At 34.4% G+C, this 16,625-nt stretch overlaps 1 protein-coding gene across 1 annotated transcript in view; it reads right to left on the bottom strand.

Moving 5' to 3' along the window:
- LOC100955521 (A disintegrin and metallopeptidase domain 3-like) overlaps positions 1-16,625 on the bottom strand; it is a 172,367-nt gene that overhangs the window by 96,963 nt on the left and 58,779 nt on the right. The window contains exons 8-10 of the mRNA XM_003803188.1: positions 10,624-10,695; positions 10,235-10,398; positions 8,875-8,956 (exon numbers count right to left, since the gene is read on the bottom strand). Coding sequence (XP_003803236.1) covers positions 8,875-8,956; positions 10,235-10,398; positions 10,624-10,695 — 318 coding nt within the window. The remainder of the gene's footprint in view (positions 1-8,874; positions 8,957-10,234; positions 10,399-10,623; positions 10,696-16,625) is intronic.

The raw sequence follows: 16,625 nt of genomic DNA, 5'->3' as shown, positions 1-16,625 counted from the left end.
GAGTTGCCAGAGTTTTTCTGCTGGTTCCGCCCCATGCTGAGTTTAGCTTGTTTGGAGGCCTTATCAGGACCGTTCAGTTGATGGCTTCTTCTGGTTGCCTAGAGAGACAGGCAGAGCCTGTCTGTTGTCTTCTCCCAGTTCTCGGGTGCGGGGACAGCCGGGGTGCAGTGGAACAGCAGCAGCTTTTGGTTGTAATTTCAGGGGTCGCAGCTCGCCTCAGGAAGGTTGAAGTGCACTCTTCAATCTTCTCTCTTGTCTCTGCTCCAAACCATCAGCTAATTTGCTAATCTTCTGTCCTTTCAGCCTCCTTCTGGATGGGAGCTTCTGTAAAAACCTTGCTGCAGTTCGCCATCTTGGCTCCGCCCCCCATGAACATAAAATTTTAAAGGAGTCTCTTTTTTTTTTAATAATTTTTTTATTAGATCATATTTGTGCACATTAATTCTATCATGGGATACAGTGTGTTGTTTCCATATACAATTTGAAATAGTTTCATCCAATTGGCCAACATAGCCATTATGTCATTCTCATAATTGTTGTTTTAAGACATTTAAATTTGAGATTTAGAAAGATTCACACGTACCCTTATAGGAAAAATCATAGGCATGATCCCTGCAATCACCCTCCCTTCACCCATCCTTCCCCCTCCCCTGCCCTCCCTCACTCTTTTCCCCATATTCTTGGACTTCATTTGGATTATAGCTTTCCTATAAGAGTTAACAATTAGTTTCATAATAGGATTGAGTACATTGGATATTTTTCTTCCATTCTTGAGATACTTTGATAAGAAGAACATTTTCCAGCTCCATCCACGTAAACATGAAGGAGGTAAAGTCTCTATCTTTCTTTAGGGCTGCATAATATTCCATGGTGTACATATACCACAATTTATTGATCCATTCATGGGTTGATGGGCACTTGAGCTTCTTCCATGACCTAGTGATTGTGAATTGGGCTGCAATGAACATTCTGGTACAGATATCTGTATTGTAATGTGAATTTTGGTCTTCTCGATATATACCTAGCAGAGGAATTATAGGAACAAATGGCAGATCTACATTTAGATCTCTAAGTGTTCTCCATATGACTTTCCAAAAAGGACGTATTAGTTTGCATTCCCACAAGCATTGTAGAAGTGTTCCCTTTTCTCCACATCCCCACCAGCATCTCAGAGAAATGCAAATCAAAACTACTTTGAGATATCATCTAACAGCAGTAAGATTAGCCCATATCACAAAATCCTAAAGGAGTCTTTCAAATTTAAAATAAAAAGCAACTAGATAGCAACTCTCCAAATGTTAATTATATGAACAAATTATCATAATTTTGATTCATTAATTCACTTCTAAATCTTGTATAGAACTTTTAAATCAAGTAATTGAGGTGAAAGCTATGTTGATTGATTAAATATATAAAAAGAAAATCAGCACATTGTACCCCACATATGCATGAATGTATCCAAGATCTATGTGTATTTGACTTAATAAGATTAAAAAAAAATAAACAATACAAAAGAGAAAGTAATATGTAGGCTGTCTAAAAGTGCTAAAAATAAAAAAAAATCTTAAAACTCTCTGCACTGAGTATTCAATATAAAACAGTGAATCTGTAACACTGATAACATAATATTTATCAGAGTAGGTATAAATGGTAGAGTTTTATGTGTAAATGAAGTTATTACCAATTTAAAATAGACTGTATTAGTTTTAAGATGTTTTATATAATTGCCATGGTAACCACACAAACACACACAAACACTACAGAATATACAAACAACATACAAAAAATATAAATTCAAAATAGGTCACAACAAAATATCAATACAACACAAGAAAGCTGCAAAGAGAAGAAAGTAGGAAAAAATGTACAAAAAAACAACAAAATAGTGAAAGTAAGTTGTTCCTTAGCACAAATTATATCAAATATAAATAGATTAAACTTCCTGAAAAATGCACAGATTGGCTACATGGATTAAAAAACCAGCATCCAATATATGCTAAATATAAGAGAATCACACAAGAAATAAAAGCACAGATTGCTTTAAAAAGGATTGAAAAAAATTCCTTGCAAATAGTAATCAAAAGAAAGAAAGCCAAATTTCTATCCTGATTTCAGACACAATATAATTGAAAGTCAAAAGCATTATAAAAATTCTTAATTCTTTTTAAAATAATTGAAATTGGTGGTGCCTGTGGCTCCAAGGGGTAGGGCACCGGCCCCATATGACCAAGGTGGTGGGTTCAAACCCAGCCCTGGCCAAAAACTGCAAAAAAATTAAATAAATAAAGGAAAAAGTTTTGATTTTAAAACAATTGAAATTATGTAAACTATTTTTTGTTCAGTCTGGAAATAAAATGGAATGTAACTAGAACTCGCATAAGGAAAACTTGACTTTCCATAAATAATTGGGAATTTTGTGAAGCTTAGAAGGAAGAAGATAAAAAGAATAAGATATTAGTGAGAAACAACTCAGAAAGCCTGGGAGCCCAGTGAAAGGGTAAGGGGCAGATTACCATCTCCCTTCTGTGTGAGGAAGTGAATCATCAAGTTTACTGCAGCATTTTCCACTTTCCACAAGTCCAGCATTAGAAGACAATAAGGTATAGTGGGGTGAACTAGTGTGACCCCAGAGTTTGGACAATCCATGAAGGGCCCCCTCAGGAGAGTGCAAGGAGAGACCAAATGATAGCTTTCTTTCATTCAGAAGCTTCCTCCCCTTCATCTCATCTATCCCCTGGAAACTGGGAAAGCATTTTTTTAAAATAGAAAATTTAATTTTGTAATAGATAAGAATTATACATTCTGACTAATAAGTGGTGACCTCTAAAATGTAATGTTGTAAATGTAACAATAATATGTTACAATTGGGAATTCAATAAATATTTCTTATATAAATACAATATTCAATAAATATTTCTATACATAGAACCTCTGTAAGGAAGGTAGGCCTACTGTACTGATATGTACATGTACCTTATTCTCTAGTAAAAGCTGTACAAGAAAGTATAACATGAAATCATACATAATCAAAACACAGGAAAATCATATGGGGTAATATAATATCACTACATTTACTGTTTTCTCATGGTTTATTCCTTCTGTCTGAAAAAGAGTCAATCTTGGTTTGTTTCTTATTCTTATTACAAACATAAGTAGAGAAAGCACTGTCAGTGCTGGCTGTACCACTTAGCACTTCTGGGCATTTTCCACAGTAAGTATTTTGACTTTGGGCTAACTGGATTTGGCCTCTCCCCCATCTATCACAACCTTGAGAGCAGCTTGAACTGAGAAGTGCCTAAGTGGCCTCTTTAGAGTAGGTGCTCCCTCCAAGCTGAGGTCTCCACAGAGAATGAGGTCTACACTTCTAACCTTGAGGACACTGAAGGAACTGAGCTTCACAATCTGGGAATTCCCTGCCCACCAGCCCTTCATGGGGTTGCATGCAGGTGACTCAGATGAACAAGATAGTCCTGGCGCCACCCTCACTAGAGAGGGATGCACCTAAACCAGTAAGAATGGCTTTTATCCAAAAGCCGTAAGTAACAGATCCTGGTCTGATGTGAAGAGAAAGGAATGCTTCTACACTGTTGGTATGATTGCAAACTAGTACAACCTCTATGGAAAGAAGTATGGAGATTCCTCAAAGAACAAAACATAGACCTATCATTTGACAGCAATCCCACTACTGGGTATTTATATAAGGGAAAAGATGTCATGTTATAAAAAACTCACTTGCACTTGAATGTTTATTGCAGCACAATTTACAATTGCAAAGATGTGGAATCAACTCAAGCACCCATCAATTTATCAGTGAATTAAAATGCAATACCCACACACACACACAGAGTGTCCCAAATTTATCCCTTAAAGCTGTCATATGAAGGGAAAATGGGAAATTGTAGCTAAGTGTACTTTTACTTACAAAATATTCTTTACACAATTTACAAAATATGTATAAAATATTCTCTGTGGGTTGGCCACTTCTTTGCAAAAATATTTGTAACAAATTAAGGCACATGTAGCTACAATTTCCCATTTTATTCTAAGTATGGAAATTTTAGGGGAAACTTTTGAGAAATCATACACACACACACACACACCCCATAGAAAACTATTTAGCAGTGAAGAAAGATGACTTAATCTCTATTAGAATTTGGGTAGAACTGGAGACCATTATCCTAAGAATGAGAAAAAATACATGTACTTACTATTCAATTGGAATTAACTGATCAGCACTCATGTGCACAGATGCAAGTAAAACTCAACAGAAATCAAGCAGGTGGTAGGGAAAGGAGGAGGTTGGTGAAATCACACTTAATGGCTAAAATGAACATTGTCTGGGTGATCAGCACACTTATAACCCTGACTCAAATAGTACAAATGCAATTTATGCAATGAAAATACATATGTACCCTCAAAATATTCTGAAATAAAAAAGAATCAACACATAGTAAAAGAATGTGTTTCTATACACTAAAAATGGATAATCTACAAAAAAAACCTAAGAAAATATTTTTAATTCCTAGAATATAAAAAAATGAAATCATTAGACATAAAGCTAACAAAGGTGGTAAAAAACATATACATGGAACACTGTAAGACTCAGAAGAAAGTATAGAAGATACAGATTAATGGAAATATATCTCATACATATGGATTAGGACATTTAATATGAAAAGATTTCATTGCTAGCAGAAGCAATCTGTAATTTTATATAAATCTCTATCACAATCTCAAGAGCTTTTTTTCAGAAATATAAAAAAGCCCTCAAAGTTTATATGATATATCAATGGACTGCAAATTGCCATGATTATTTTAGAAAAGAAGGGCAGTGCCTGTGGCTCAAAAGGGCAGGGTGCCGGCCCCATATGCTGGAGGTGGTGGGTTCAAACCCAGCCCTGGCCACAAAAAGAAAAAAAAAAGACAGAAGTTTGAGGATTCAAATTTTTAAATTTAAAATCAAAGTGACAGTAGTCAAAACAATGTGTTACTGATGTAAAAAATACATATGTTGGAACAAAATATAGATCCTAAAAATAAATCCTGATATAAATGGTCAAATGATATACAACAAAGGTGCCAAGACATTTGACGAGGAAAGAACAGGCTTTTTAATAAATAGTGCAGGGAAACTGGGTATCCACATGCAATACGATAGATAAAGTTAGACCCTTATCCTATACCAAATACAAAAGTTGATTCAAAATGGATTAAATACACAAGGAAAAGCAAATAATAGAAAACCCTTTAGAATAAAACATAGGGGAAAATGCTTATGATGTTGATCAGAACATTTCTCAAAATGAAGTCACAAGCCGGGGGGGGGGGAGGAATAATAAATGAGAATATATTAACCTTAAAAACTTTTCTTCTTCAGATCATACCACCAACAGTATGTAAAGGCACATTTATAATACAGAAGAAAATATATGCAATCATATATCTGATAAGGATTTAATATTTAGCATGTAAATAATTCCCATAATTCAATAACAACAAAAACATCAAATGACCAAATTTCAAGAAATGATCAAAAGACTCGAAAAGACATTTCACCAAATATACACACAAAATGCCAATGAGCATATGGGAAGATGTTCAACACCACTAATTGCCATAGAGATACAAATCAGTAACAATGATATATGATCTCCATCCCAGAAGAATGACCACTACTTAACAAGCAAACAGAAACCAACAGTGTTGGAAAGAATGTAGCAAATAAAATGGAAAATGTTGGTGGGATTATAAAATGGCACAATCTCTATGGAAGTTGGGATATATTATTTTCTTCAAAAAATAAAAAATAGAGTTGCTGTATGATATAGCAATACCAATTCTGGTTATATTTTATAGTTTAAATGTCTGTGCCCACTAAAACCTAAGTTGAAATTTGATCCCCAATGTGGCAGTATTGAGAAATGAGATCTTTATGATCTGACTGGACCCTGACAGTATTGCTTTCAATGAATGAATTCACTCACAGATGAAGAGATTAATGGGTTACTTGATTAATGGGATTGTCACAGGATTGAGACTGATGGCTTCATAAAAAACAGTTAGAGAGTTCTGAGCTAGTATGTTCAGCCCCCTTGCCTTGTGCTGCCTCAGGACTCTATAAGAGGTTCCACCAGGAATAAGACCCTCCCCTTATAACCCCTCCCAACTTTAGACTTCTCAGCTTCCATAACTGTTAGAAATAAATTCCTTTTCTTTAAAAATTACTCAATTGTAAGTATTCTGATATAAGCAACAGTTTAAAACTGACTAAGGCAAAGAATTGGTATCAGGAGTGGGATTGTGATTAATAACAAATTACCTGAAAAAGTAGAAGTGATTTTGGAATTGGGTAATAGGTAATGCCTAAAAGATTTTGGAAGAGCAGGATAGAAAAATCCTAGATTCTGGTGATGGCTCAGAAGATAAGAAAACTAGAAAAAGTTTAGAATTTCTTAGAGAATTATTAGGTGGTCATGACTAGAAATAAGGACAGCAAAGCACATTCTGATAGGCCACAGATAAAACTGACTAACAGTCCGTTATGGAAATAAAAAAGTCCATCCTTGGTATAAATTGGGAAAAAGCATGGCTGAATGCTGTCCATGCCTGAGCCCTTTGTGGGAGGATGAATTTGAGAGCAATTAATTAGAATATCTGTCAAAAAATATATCCAAGCAGCAAAGCATTCAGGCTTCTGCTTGCCATTTCTAACTTATTACATTTAGCTTCAAGAGGAGAAAAAATCCAAAACTCCTGATAATAGAATTTTTAATAAAATATAACAAAGTGGAAAGATTTGGGATCCCCTCAGCTTGACCATGAAAGTGGGTAAGAGTGAAAAAGTGTTTTCAGGAGATAAAACCAAAGTTGTATGTATTCCAGTGACTACCAAAGAGATTAGCCTGGATAGAAGGGAGTAGTTATGTACTATTCCTCAAGAAAATGAAAAAAGGCCCTGAAGGCATTTTAGAGATCCTGAAGATTTCTCCTCTTATCACAGACCCAGAAGCCTATGAGGGCAGAATGATTTTAGAAGAAACAGACAGGTCTACAAAGCTTACCACAGGCTAACTGCCCAGTGCCACCTCAGGACTCTTCCCCTGTGAATACTAGTGCTGTCTTTCCCAGCTGCCCTACCTACTGCTCAGATAGCTACAGGTAAGGATTGGCACCCTGTTCTAAACTATAAAAGCCATAAACTTTGGAGAGGCATCCACATATTGTTAATTCTGTAGATTCACAGGATGCAAAGAGCATGGCAACTTTCACCTACATTTCAAGGTATGTATTGAACAGTTTGTGGGTCCAGGCAAAGATATGCTGCAGTATTGAGACAACTACAGAGAGCCCTCATGGGAGCAATGCTGAGCAGAAATATGGGGTTGAACATATTTCAGAGAGTTCTTATCAGGGCAATGTTTAATGGACCCTTGGGAATGGAACCACCACTGAGGCTGCAGAACTGTAGAGCTACCAGTATGCAATGCCACCCTGGTAGAGAGGAGACATGGGCTATACCAAGCGGGCCTTGAGTGTCAACCCCCATACCAATATGCTGCTGATACTGGAAATGGGAGTGAAGAGGTTATTCTCCACCTTTAAGATTCAAGGGCCCTGCTCCTGGGTTTCCAGCTTTCTTGTTATCTTTCTTCTATCTGATTTCTCCCTTTTGGAATGGGAAAGTATATCCCTTGCCTGCCTCCTTTCACCTCAGAAGTAGATAACTTGTTTTGACTTTACAGGTTCCTGGATAAGACTTTGAACTCTCATCAGAGTTTTGAGTTGGTGCTGAAATGAGTTAAAACCTGGGAGTACAGATATGGAGTGAACGTATTTGTATGTTAAAAGACATGAGTTGGGGGAAGGGATGGAATTATTTGACTAGAATGTTTATCTCATTTATAATTCATGTGGAAAATTAAATCTTTAATGTGATAGTGTTGAAAGGGAGACTTTGAAGAGGTGATTGATTAAGTCATGAGGGCTCTGTTCTCATGAATGGATTAATGTGTTACCATGGGAGTGGGACTGGTGGCTTCCTAAGAGGAAGAGAGACCTGAGCTATACAGTCAGCTGCTGTGGTGTGTGGTTCCCTGCATAATCTTGCAGGGTCCTCATCAACAACAAGCTTTCACCAGATGCACCTGTTGGTCTTGGACTTCTTAACCTTCATAAATGTTAAGAAACAAATGTTTAGAAAATACACAGTTTTGGTATTCTGTTACAAGCTACAGAAAACTGATTGTATAGCACATATCCAAAATAAATAAATATATGTGCTTCTATGTTTATTGCAGAATTATACACAATACTTAGGATATGGAAATAACCTAAATGTCCATCATCAGATAAATAGATAAAATATGGTATATATCCATAATTGAACATATTTTAGCCATAAAAAGGAATAAATTTTTGTCACATGCTACAGCATGGATGAATCTTGAGGGTATTTTGCCAAGTAAAATAAGCCAGTCACAGAAAGACTAATATTTAAATTCCACTTCTATAAGATATCAAAAGTTGCCAATTAATATAAGCAGAGAATTGGATGGTGGTAACAATGGTTAGAAGGGGGGTTATTTAATGGCTGTGGAGTTTCGGTTTTTCAAGATGAAAGATTCTGGAGATATGTTTCAGAATAAAGTGAATATACTTAACATTACTCAACTGTACACTGAAAATGGTTAGTTTGGTGACTTTTATGTAATATGTTTTTCCCTACAATAACAAATCTCTTTGAGTTGAAAAACCTAAAACAGAACATTTTTATTAAGATTTGTGAGAGGTACCTCATATGTACTTTTGGTCATTGAAATGAATTTTAACTTTCAAAACTTTGCTATCACTAAACAGATGGGAAGAAATTCATACCAGAGCAACTCCTGTTGCAAATGTTGGATCACATGCTGTTCCATGATATGTTGCTCCCATAGAAGTAGAATTTTCCCTATAACTAAATACAAAGACATTTCTTATGAATTTATGTATTTTGAAATAGCAATAATTTAATGGTATTTTATAACTTGGATTTCTATATAAATTAGTGCTTTATTTAAAACATTAATATCACACAAACTGTTTTATACTTTCAATCATTTATGATTTTTATAATATCCTATAATTCATATGAAGTGAGTCTTAAAGATTATTGAAAAGTATATGATACAAAGTCCAAAACCTAACAGTACATAATCCTTTCAAAAAATAATAATCACTGTTGTAATCACTGTAATCATTACTCATACAACCATACAATCACAAAATATAATAATCACTGTTGTAATCAGTGTAATCATTACTGGATGGATATAATTATAAGATTATTTATTGTCATAGTTTTTCAGTAGAGAACCAATTCTAAGCATATTTAAAGAGCACTGAATTGGAAAAGAGAAAGAGACAGGGATAAAACAGGTAACTGATTGATTTTAAAAAAGAGGGCTAAGATGTAGAAAGTGCCTTTTCACATTTTAGTCCTACGTTAATGTTGATCAGAAATACCAGAAGCTTGGGCAGCACCTGTAGTTCAAAGAGTAAGGCGCCAGCCCCATATGCCGGATGTGGCAGGTTCAAACCCAGCCCTAGCCAAAACCCACAAAAAAAAAAAAGAAGTACCATAAGCTCTTTAGATTCTGCAGAAGATATCAATAAATGTCTAAATATATTCCACATTGCTTAAGAGTTTCAAAATTGTATTTCAATTTTTTGTGTATGAAATAATCAAATCAGTAAAACAGAAATTCTATATAAAGACTTTTAAACTATACACATAGGTACTTTATAGGTCAGTATTGAAATACCCAGAGGTAACCACAGGGAGAAAAAAAGTGGTCCATTTCAGTTATTTATTAATTTCATGTTTTGTACTATAACCAGCAATCCATACAATTATTGCATTCTGTGAACCAGTTTATTTGTCATGTAATAATAAAATGATACTTTCAATTATTTTTCTCTGAAAAGATATTTACAACCATAAAGGTCCCATGTTTTTCTCAAAGCTCTCTATTTTCCAACTCATTACATTTGCATAAGTAAATAGTTTACTCTGAGAATAATGACCTACTATGATTTAATTAATATATTACATAATTATAAGACTTTTGTATTTTGCCAAAAGACTATACACATACTATTTTTAAATATTATTATTCTACAGAATTCAAAATGTTGATAGCTAATAAATCAAATAATTTGATAAAACCTTTATCAATGTGAACAAAGTTCTTACATTAATAAGTATGCCATATCATTGAACCTATGGAGTGAAAATTGTTTCCAAGACAAAAATCTTTGTAGTACTTCATCAGCATCCCCGCTTGTTGAAATCTTACTTTTATCTGACCAGAGCTCCAAAGAAGATAGCATGATTGTCATTTTAAGCTGGGAAAACATCTAAAAGCAGAACATATATGTTATGCAATTTTGGTGACCCTAAAATAACAGTATGTTTTTATATATAATGTTAATATATTTAATTTATTATTGTTTAAAGATAAAACCATTGGTGGATTAAACTAGTTAGTTGGACTTCATTTTTGTGTAAGTGTAAATACTATTTACAAATAATGTTACTCCATTAATATGTTGCCTACTTAAACACAAAACATAAATACTTACAGTGTTTATAAGACCAAAGATTTGGATAACTTTCTCAACTGCAACTTCCACCTCAGAGCCCATATAATCATACTGAAAGATAAATTTTATTTCTTTGTAACTAAGGAAAATGATTAAACTTTCATATTTAAATATAAATTGAAAATAATTCAGTGTGTCAATGAAGGGGCCAAAGTAGAAGTAAGATATATCATATGCTAACGATTAGGTATTACCCTAGAGATTTTATAAATTAGTCAATGATATTAAAATGAAATAGCTATGATTATATTTGTCTTTATAGACCTAGAATTTAAGAGTCAAAGTCTTAAGGTACCAAGGGTGCATAACCACCAAGGATTAGTACCAGGGCTCAAATGTCTTAACTAAACTACTAAGTCTAGTCTTTCTATTATAGTATCCTGCCATTATTTGCCTTCCTAGTAAGCCAACATGACTATACAAGCATCTCATTTTGGCTTATTTTTCCTTATTAGACTTAGCATATACTGTATTTTTGTTTACAAATTGAAGGTTTGAGGCAATAATGGATCGAGCAATTCTACTGACACAATTTGTCCAACATTGTGTGCTTCCTTCATGTCACCATGTCAAATTTTTGTAATTCTTTCAATATCTTAAACTATTATTATTATTACTATTATTATTTCAGTTAAAGTGATATATCACCAGTGATCTTTCATGTTACCATTTTGGCTGTTTTGGGATGCTGGGGAGATGCACCCATAGAAGATGGTAAATTTAATCTATAAATGCTGTGTAGTTTCTAAGTGGCAATTTCCCCATCTCTCTTCCTCTCATTGGGTCTCACTATTCCGTTAGACAAAAAACTTTTAAAATTAGGCCATTCAGTAACCCTATCATGACCACTAAGTTTTCAAATGAAGGGTAGAATAAATAGTATATCTCTCACTTCAACTCAATACTTAGGAATGATTAAGTTTAGTGAGAAAAGCATGTCAAAAACAGATGGGCTAAGACCTAGGCCTCCTGCAAACAGCAGTTAGCCATGTTGTGAATAAAAAAGAAAGAAATCCTTGAAGGAAATTAAAATTTATATTCCAGTGAACACATGAATTGTAAGAAAGTGAAAGTCATAATGATATGGATAAAGTTTGAGTAACCTGCATAAAATTCAAAAAAGTCACAACATTCTGTTAAGCCAAAGCCTAACTAACCCAAAGCAAGATCCTAGTTATCTTCAATTCTATGAAAGTTAAGAGGGTCTAAGGTGGAAGCTAGCAGAGGTTGGTTCATGAGATTTAAGGAAATAAGTGTTTTTTATAACATAAATGTGCAAGTGCAACATTAAGCAGCAAGTGCTGATACAGAAACTGGAAGTTATGCAGAAGATCTAGCTAAAATATTGGTGCATGTAATGACACCAAAGATTTTTGTGTATAAAAACATCCTTGTATCAGAAGTAGATGCTGTTTAGAATGTTCATATCTAGAAAAGAAGAGGAGAAGAAGAGAAGGAGACATCAATGCCGGACTTCAAAGCTTCACAGGATAGGCTGACTCTCCTGTTATGGGGCTAATGCAGCCGGTGACTTTAACTTGAAGTCAGTGCTCATTTATCATTCAGAAAATTCCACTGTTCTTAAGAAATATGCTAAATCTACTTTGCCTGTGCTACACGAATGAAACAACAAAGGCTGGATGACAGCATATCCACATATTGCACATTTTACTGAATATTTAAGCCCACTTCTTAAAAAAGGCAGTGCTAATTTCTAAGTCCACTGTATAGCAAAAAAGAATTTATTCAAAATATTACTGCTCTATCTTTCATGAGAAAGTGTGAGTAAATATAAATTGGTTTCATAGAAGTACTGGGCACATTGGATACTTTTTCATCCATTCTTGAGACGCTTTACTCAGGAGAATATGTTCCAGGTCCATCCATGTAAACATAAAAGAGGTAGAGTTCCATATTTTTTAAGGCTGCATAGTATTCCACAGTATACATATACCACAATTTATTAATCCATTCATGGGTTGATGAGTATTTGGGCTTCTTCCATGACTTGGCTATTATGAATTGAGCTGCAATGAATAATCTGGTGCAAATATCTTTTTTGCAAAATGATTTTTGGTTTTTTGGATATACTCACACTTTGTTATGAAAGATAGAACACAACTATAGCCCAGGATGAAGGAGAGAAATAGAGTGGGAAGGAAGGGGAGGGAGGAGGTTGGATAGAGGGAGGGTAAAAGGCAAGACCACACCTATGGACCATATTGCAAAGGTACAAGTCAAATCTGTCAAGTGTAAAACATAAATGCCTTAACACAATAATCAAGTAAATGAGGTGAAAGCTATGTTGGTTTGATGTAACCACATCAGATTGTATAAAAAATCAACACGTTGTACCCCACATATGCATAAATGTATTCATGATTTATGTGTATATGACTTAATAAATAAATAATATATATATTGCTGCTCATTGCCAATGCATCCAGTCACCCTAGAAATGTGATGGAGATGTACAAGGAGATTAATATTGTTTTCTTTTTTTATTAATATATACATAGATCATGAATACATTTATACCTTTGTGGGATTCAATGTGTTGATTATTTGTACAAATTAGAGTGCTTACATCCTAGTAATTAACATAGCTTTCACCTCATTTACTTAATCACAGTGTTAAGACATTTTTATTCATTACTTGATAGATTTGACTTGTACCCTCACAATATGCTCCATAGGTATAGTCCCACCATTAACCCTCCCTCTATCAAACCACCCCCCCACTTCCCTTCCCCTTCCTTCCTTCATCCTGGGCTATAGTTGTGATTCATCTCTCATATGAAAGTTGAGTGATTATAAATTGGTTTTATAGTAGTACGAGTACATTGGATATTTTTTTCCCATTTCATCTTTGCTAGGAAAACATGCATTCTGCACCCAAGGATAAAGGAGTAATTTTAGGTTTTATTGTTTAAAAATATATATTTCCTAAGGCTACAACTATCATAAGTAGTGATTCCTTTGATTGATATGGGCAAAGTAAATTGATAAACCTTTGGAAAAGATTCATTACTTTAGATATTTTTAAAAACACTTGTGATGCATAGGAAAAGGCAAAAATATCAACATTAACAGCAATTCAGAGGAAGTTGATAGTAATACTCACAGATGACTATGAGGGGTTCAAGACTTCAAGTAACGGTAGATTTTGTGAAGTAAAATTAAATGCACATCCTAAAGATGTGACTGAATTGTGACAGTCCTATGCTGAAACTTTTATGAGTAAGCAAATAAAGTTATTTTATTGAGATGGAATCCACTTATGATAAAGATGCTCTCAACATTGTTGAAATGACAACTAAGGGTCTAGAATATTACATAAATTTAGTTGATAAATTAGGGTCAGAGTTTGAGTGTGTTTACTCCAATTTTGAAAGAAGTTCTACTGTGGGTAAAATCCTATCAAACAGTATCACATGCCAGGGAGAAATCTTTCATGAGAGGAAGAGTCAGTTGATGCAGCAAACATTATTGTCTTACTTTAAAAACTGCCACAGCCACTCCAGCCTTTAGCAACCACCACCCTCACCAGTCATCAGCCATTTACATTAAGTCAAGATGCTGAGTAAAGATTATAAATTGCTGAAGGCTCAGAAAATCATTACCATATTTCAGCAATGAAGTATTTTTAATTAAGGTCCATACATTGTTTTATGGATATAATGCTATTACACACTTAATATATAGCAGTAAATTATACCCATAATTTTTATTTGTACTGGGAAATCCAAAAGAATTTTGTGATTGCTTTGTTCTAGTAGTCTGGAACTGAATTGCAATATATCTGAGGTATGCCTGTATATTATGGATAAACAATGTACTTTCTAAATACAGAGCCCTGAGTAATGTAATAGCAAATAATTTCAAGAATATATACTCTTTCAGGAGAATAAAGATCATATTTTCCATGAAATATTATTTTAATTGTGTGCACATACATATTTCTAAATGCTGAAAATAATTAAAACAAAACTGGTACTTGGGATCTTCAGTAACCACCAGAAAAGTCTGAAGAAGACTCCTGAGAGGAAATAAAGGCAATGGATAGAGTCCTACCCTGATATAAACAAAAGAGATTTTATTCTCCTAACTCTTTGAAGTTCCTAGCTCTAAAGACAGTTTTGCACTTTGCTGGTATTTCTCTTTGTATAATCTTCCACAATAAGCCATACTGTCTATTTACAAAATGTAGCATGTATATTATGGGTGAAGGTTCTCCTTTGCAAAGCTAAACATAAAAATTATATAAAAACAGAATACAAAAATATCATGTGAGTAAATCAAAATACATCAATAATCACAAAATATCACCAGCTAAACACTTTAAATGACATAACAACAATAAAAAACCCACTATATGCAAATTATTTTTAAAAAATCAAACAATGATGCAAAACTATTGAGTCAAATGATAAAATGATATCATCTAGTTTTAAAAAGATAATAGACAAAAACATATGTTAAATTATGTGATAGCTACATTTAGTAGTTATATTGATAAAAATAAAGCATAAAGAAAAAAAGAACGTAATTACCACAACATATGATAAAATATTCAATTAGTAGAAAGATGGAAACTTTCTAAAGCTGATTATAGACTATAAAATAAAGGCTGGGCACTCGGGGAGGCTGAGGTGGCTGTATTGCCTGAGCTCACAGATTTGAGAGAAACCTGAGTCAGAGTGAGACCCCCATCTCTAAAATAGCCAGGCATTGTGGCAGCACCTGTAGTCCCCGCTACTAGGAAGGCTGAGGCAAGAGAATCACGTGAGCCCAGGAGTTTGAGGTTGCTGTGAGCTATGACGCCATTACACTCTACTGAGAGCAAAGTGAACTATGTTTCAAAATAAAAATAAAAGAGAACGACTATAACATATATAAAACAAGATTTAACAAGATTAGAAATAGAAATTAATAATAATATTGAGATATTTTATAAAAGTCTCTTAGTAACTAAGATTAATTAGGCAAATTAACACTATAGATATATAAGATTTTAAAAAATCTAAGCAAATGTTGACTATAATATGTGTATGTAGAGCCTTATACACAAAAGTGAGAATATAATATTTTTTCAAACACAAATGAACATTTTATATAAATGACCTAAATTAGGTCATCAAACACCTCTTTGAATATAAAACACAGTACCACTAAGATAGGGTGACCAGACGTCCCACTTTTGGCAGGACAGTCCTGCTTTTGAACAATTTGTCTTGTGTCCCACGGCATTTTTAATAAGTCTCGAGTTTTGGAAAGAATGCAGAAACTGGCAGTTGAACAGAAAGGGAACATATGGTTTTCAGCTGCCATGTGGCTATTTCACCAGAATATGAGTTTTATATTATTTTTGTTAATTTTATAATGTTAAACTGTAATAATAACAAATAATTGTTGAGACGTGATTATCGAAAACTGCTTATCAAAGTTTGCATAGTTGTCAGGCCCTGCCCTGCCCCGTCCTCCCTTGCCCTGTCCAGTCCTGCCCTGCCCTGCCCCACACCCTGGCCCTGTTGTCCCGCTTTACAAATGTTAAAATCTGGTCACCCTACACTAGGATCACATTATCTGACCCTAATGCAATTAAATTAGAGTGAAATTTATGAAAGTATTTAAATAATGCTATTATGACTGGGATGGATGTCTCCGTTGTGGTTATAGGGATAATGTTCTTATTCTTGGTAAACACTTTAATTCAAATGTAGATAGCACAAGTGATAATGGGGTAGAATATTAACAATAAATGTAGGCAGGCTCGGCACCTGTGGCTCAAGCGGCTGAGGCACCAGCCACATACACCTAAGGTGACGGGTTCGAATCCCCAGCCCGCCCGCCAAACAACAATGATGGCTGCAACCAAAAAATGTCCAGGCATTGTGGTGGGCGCCTGTGGTCCCAGCTACTTGGGAGGCTGAGGCAGGAGACTTGCTTGAGCCCAGGAGTTGGAGGTTGCTGTGAGCGTG

The sequence above is a fragment of the Otolemur garnettii genome, unplaced genomic scaffold, assembly GCF_000181295.1.
Source record: "Otolemur garnettii isolate 467f Iridium unplaced genomic scaffold, OtoGar3 scaffold00284, whole genome shotgun sequence".
In the NCBI taxonomy this organism is placed as follows: domain Eukaryota; kingdom Metazoa; phylum Chordata; class Mammalia; order Primates; family Galagidae; genus Otolemur; species Otolemur garnettii.
The sequence above is the reverse complement of the archived record's forward strand: the minus strand, read 5'-3'. Positions and strand labels throughout refer to the sequence as shown.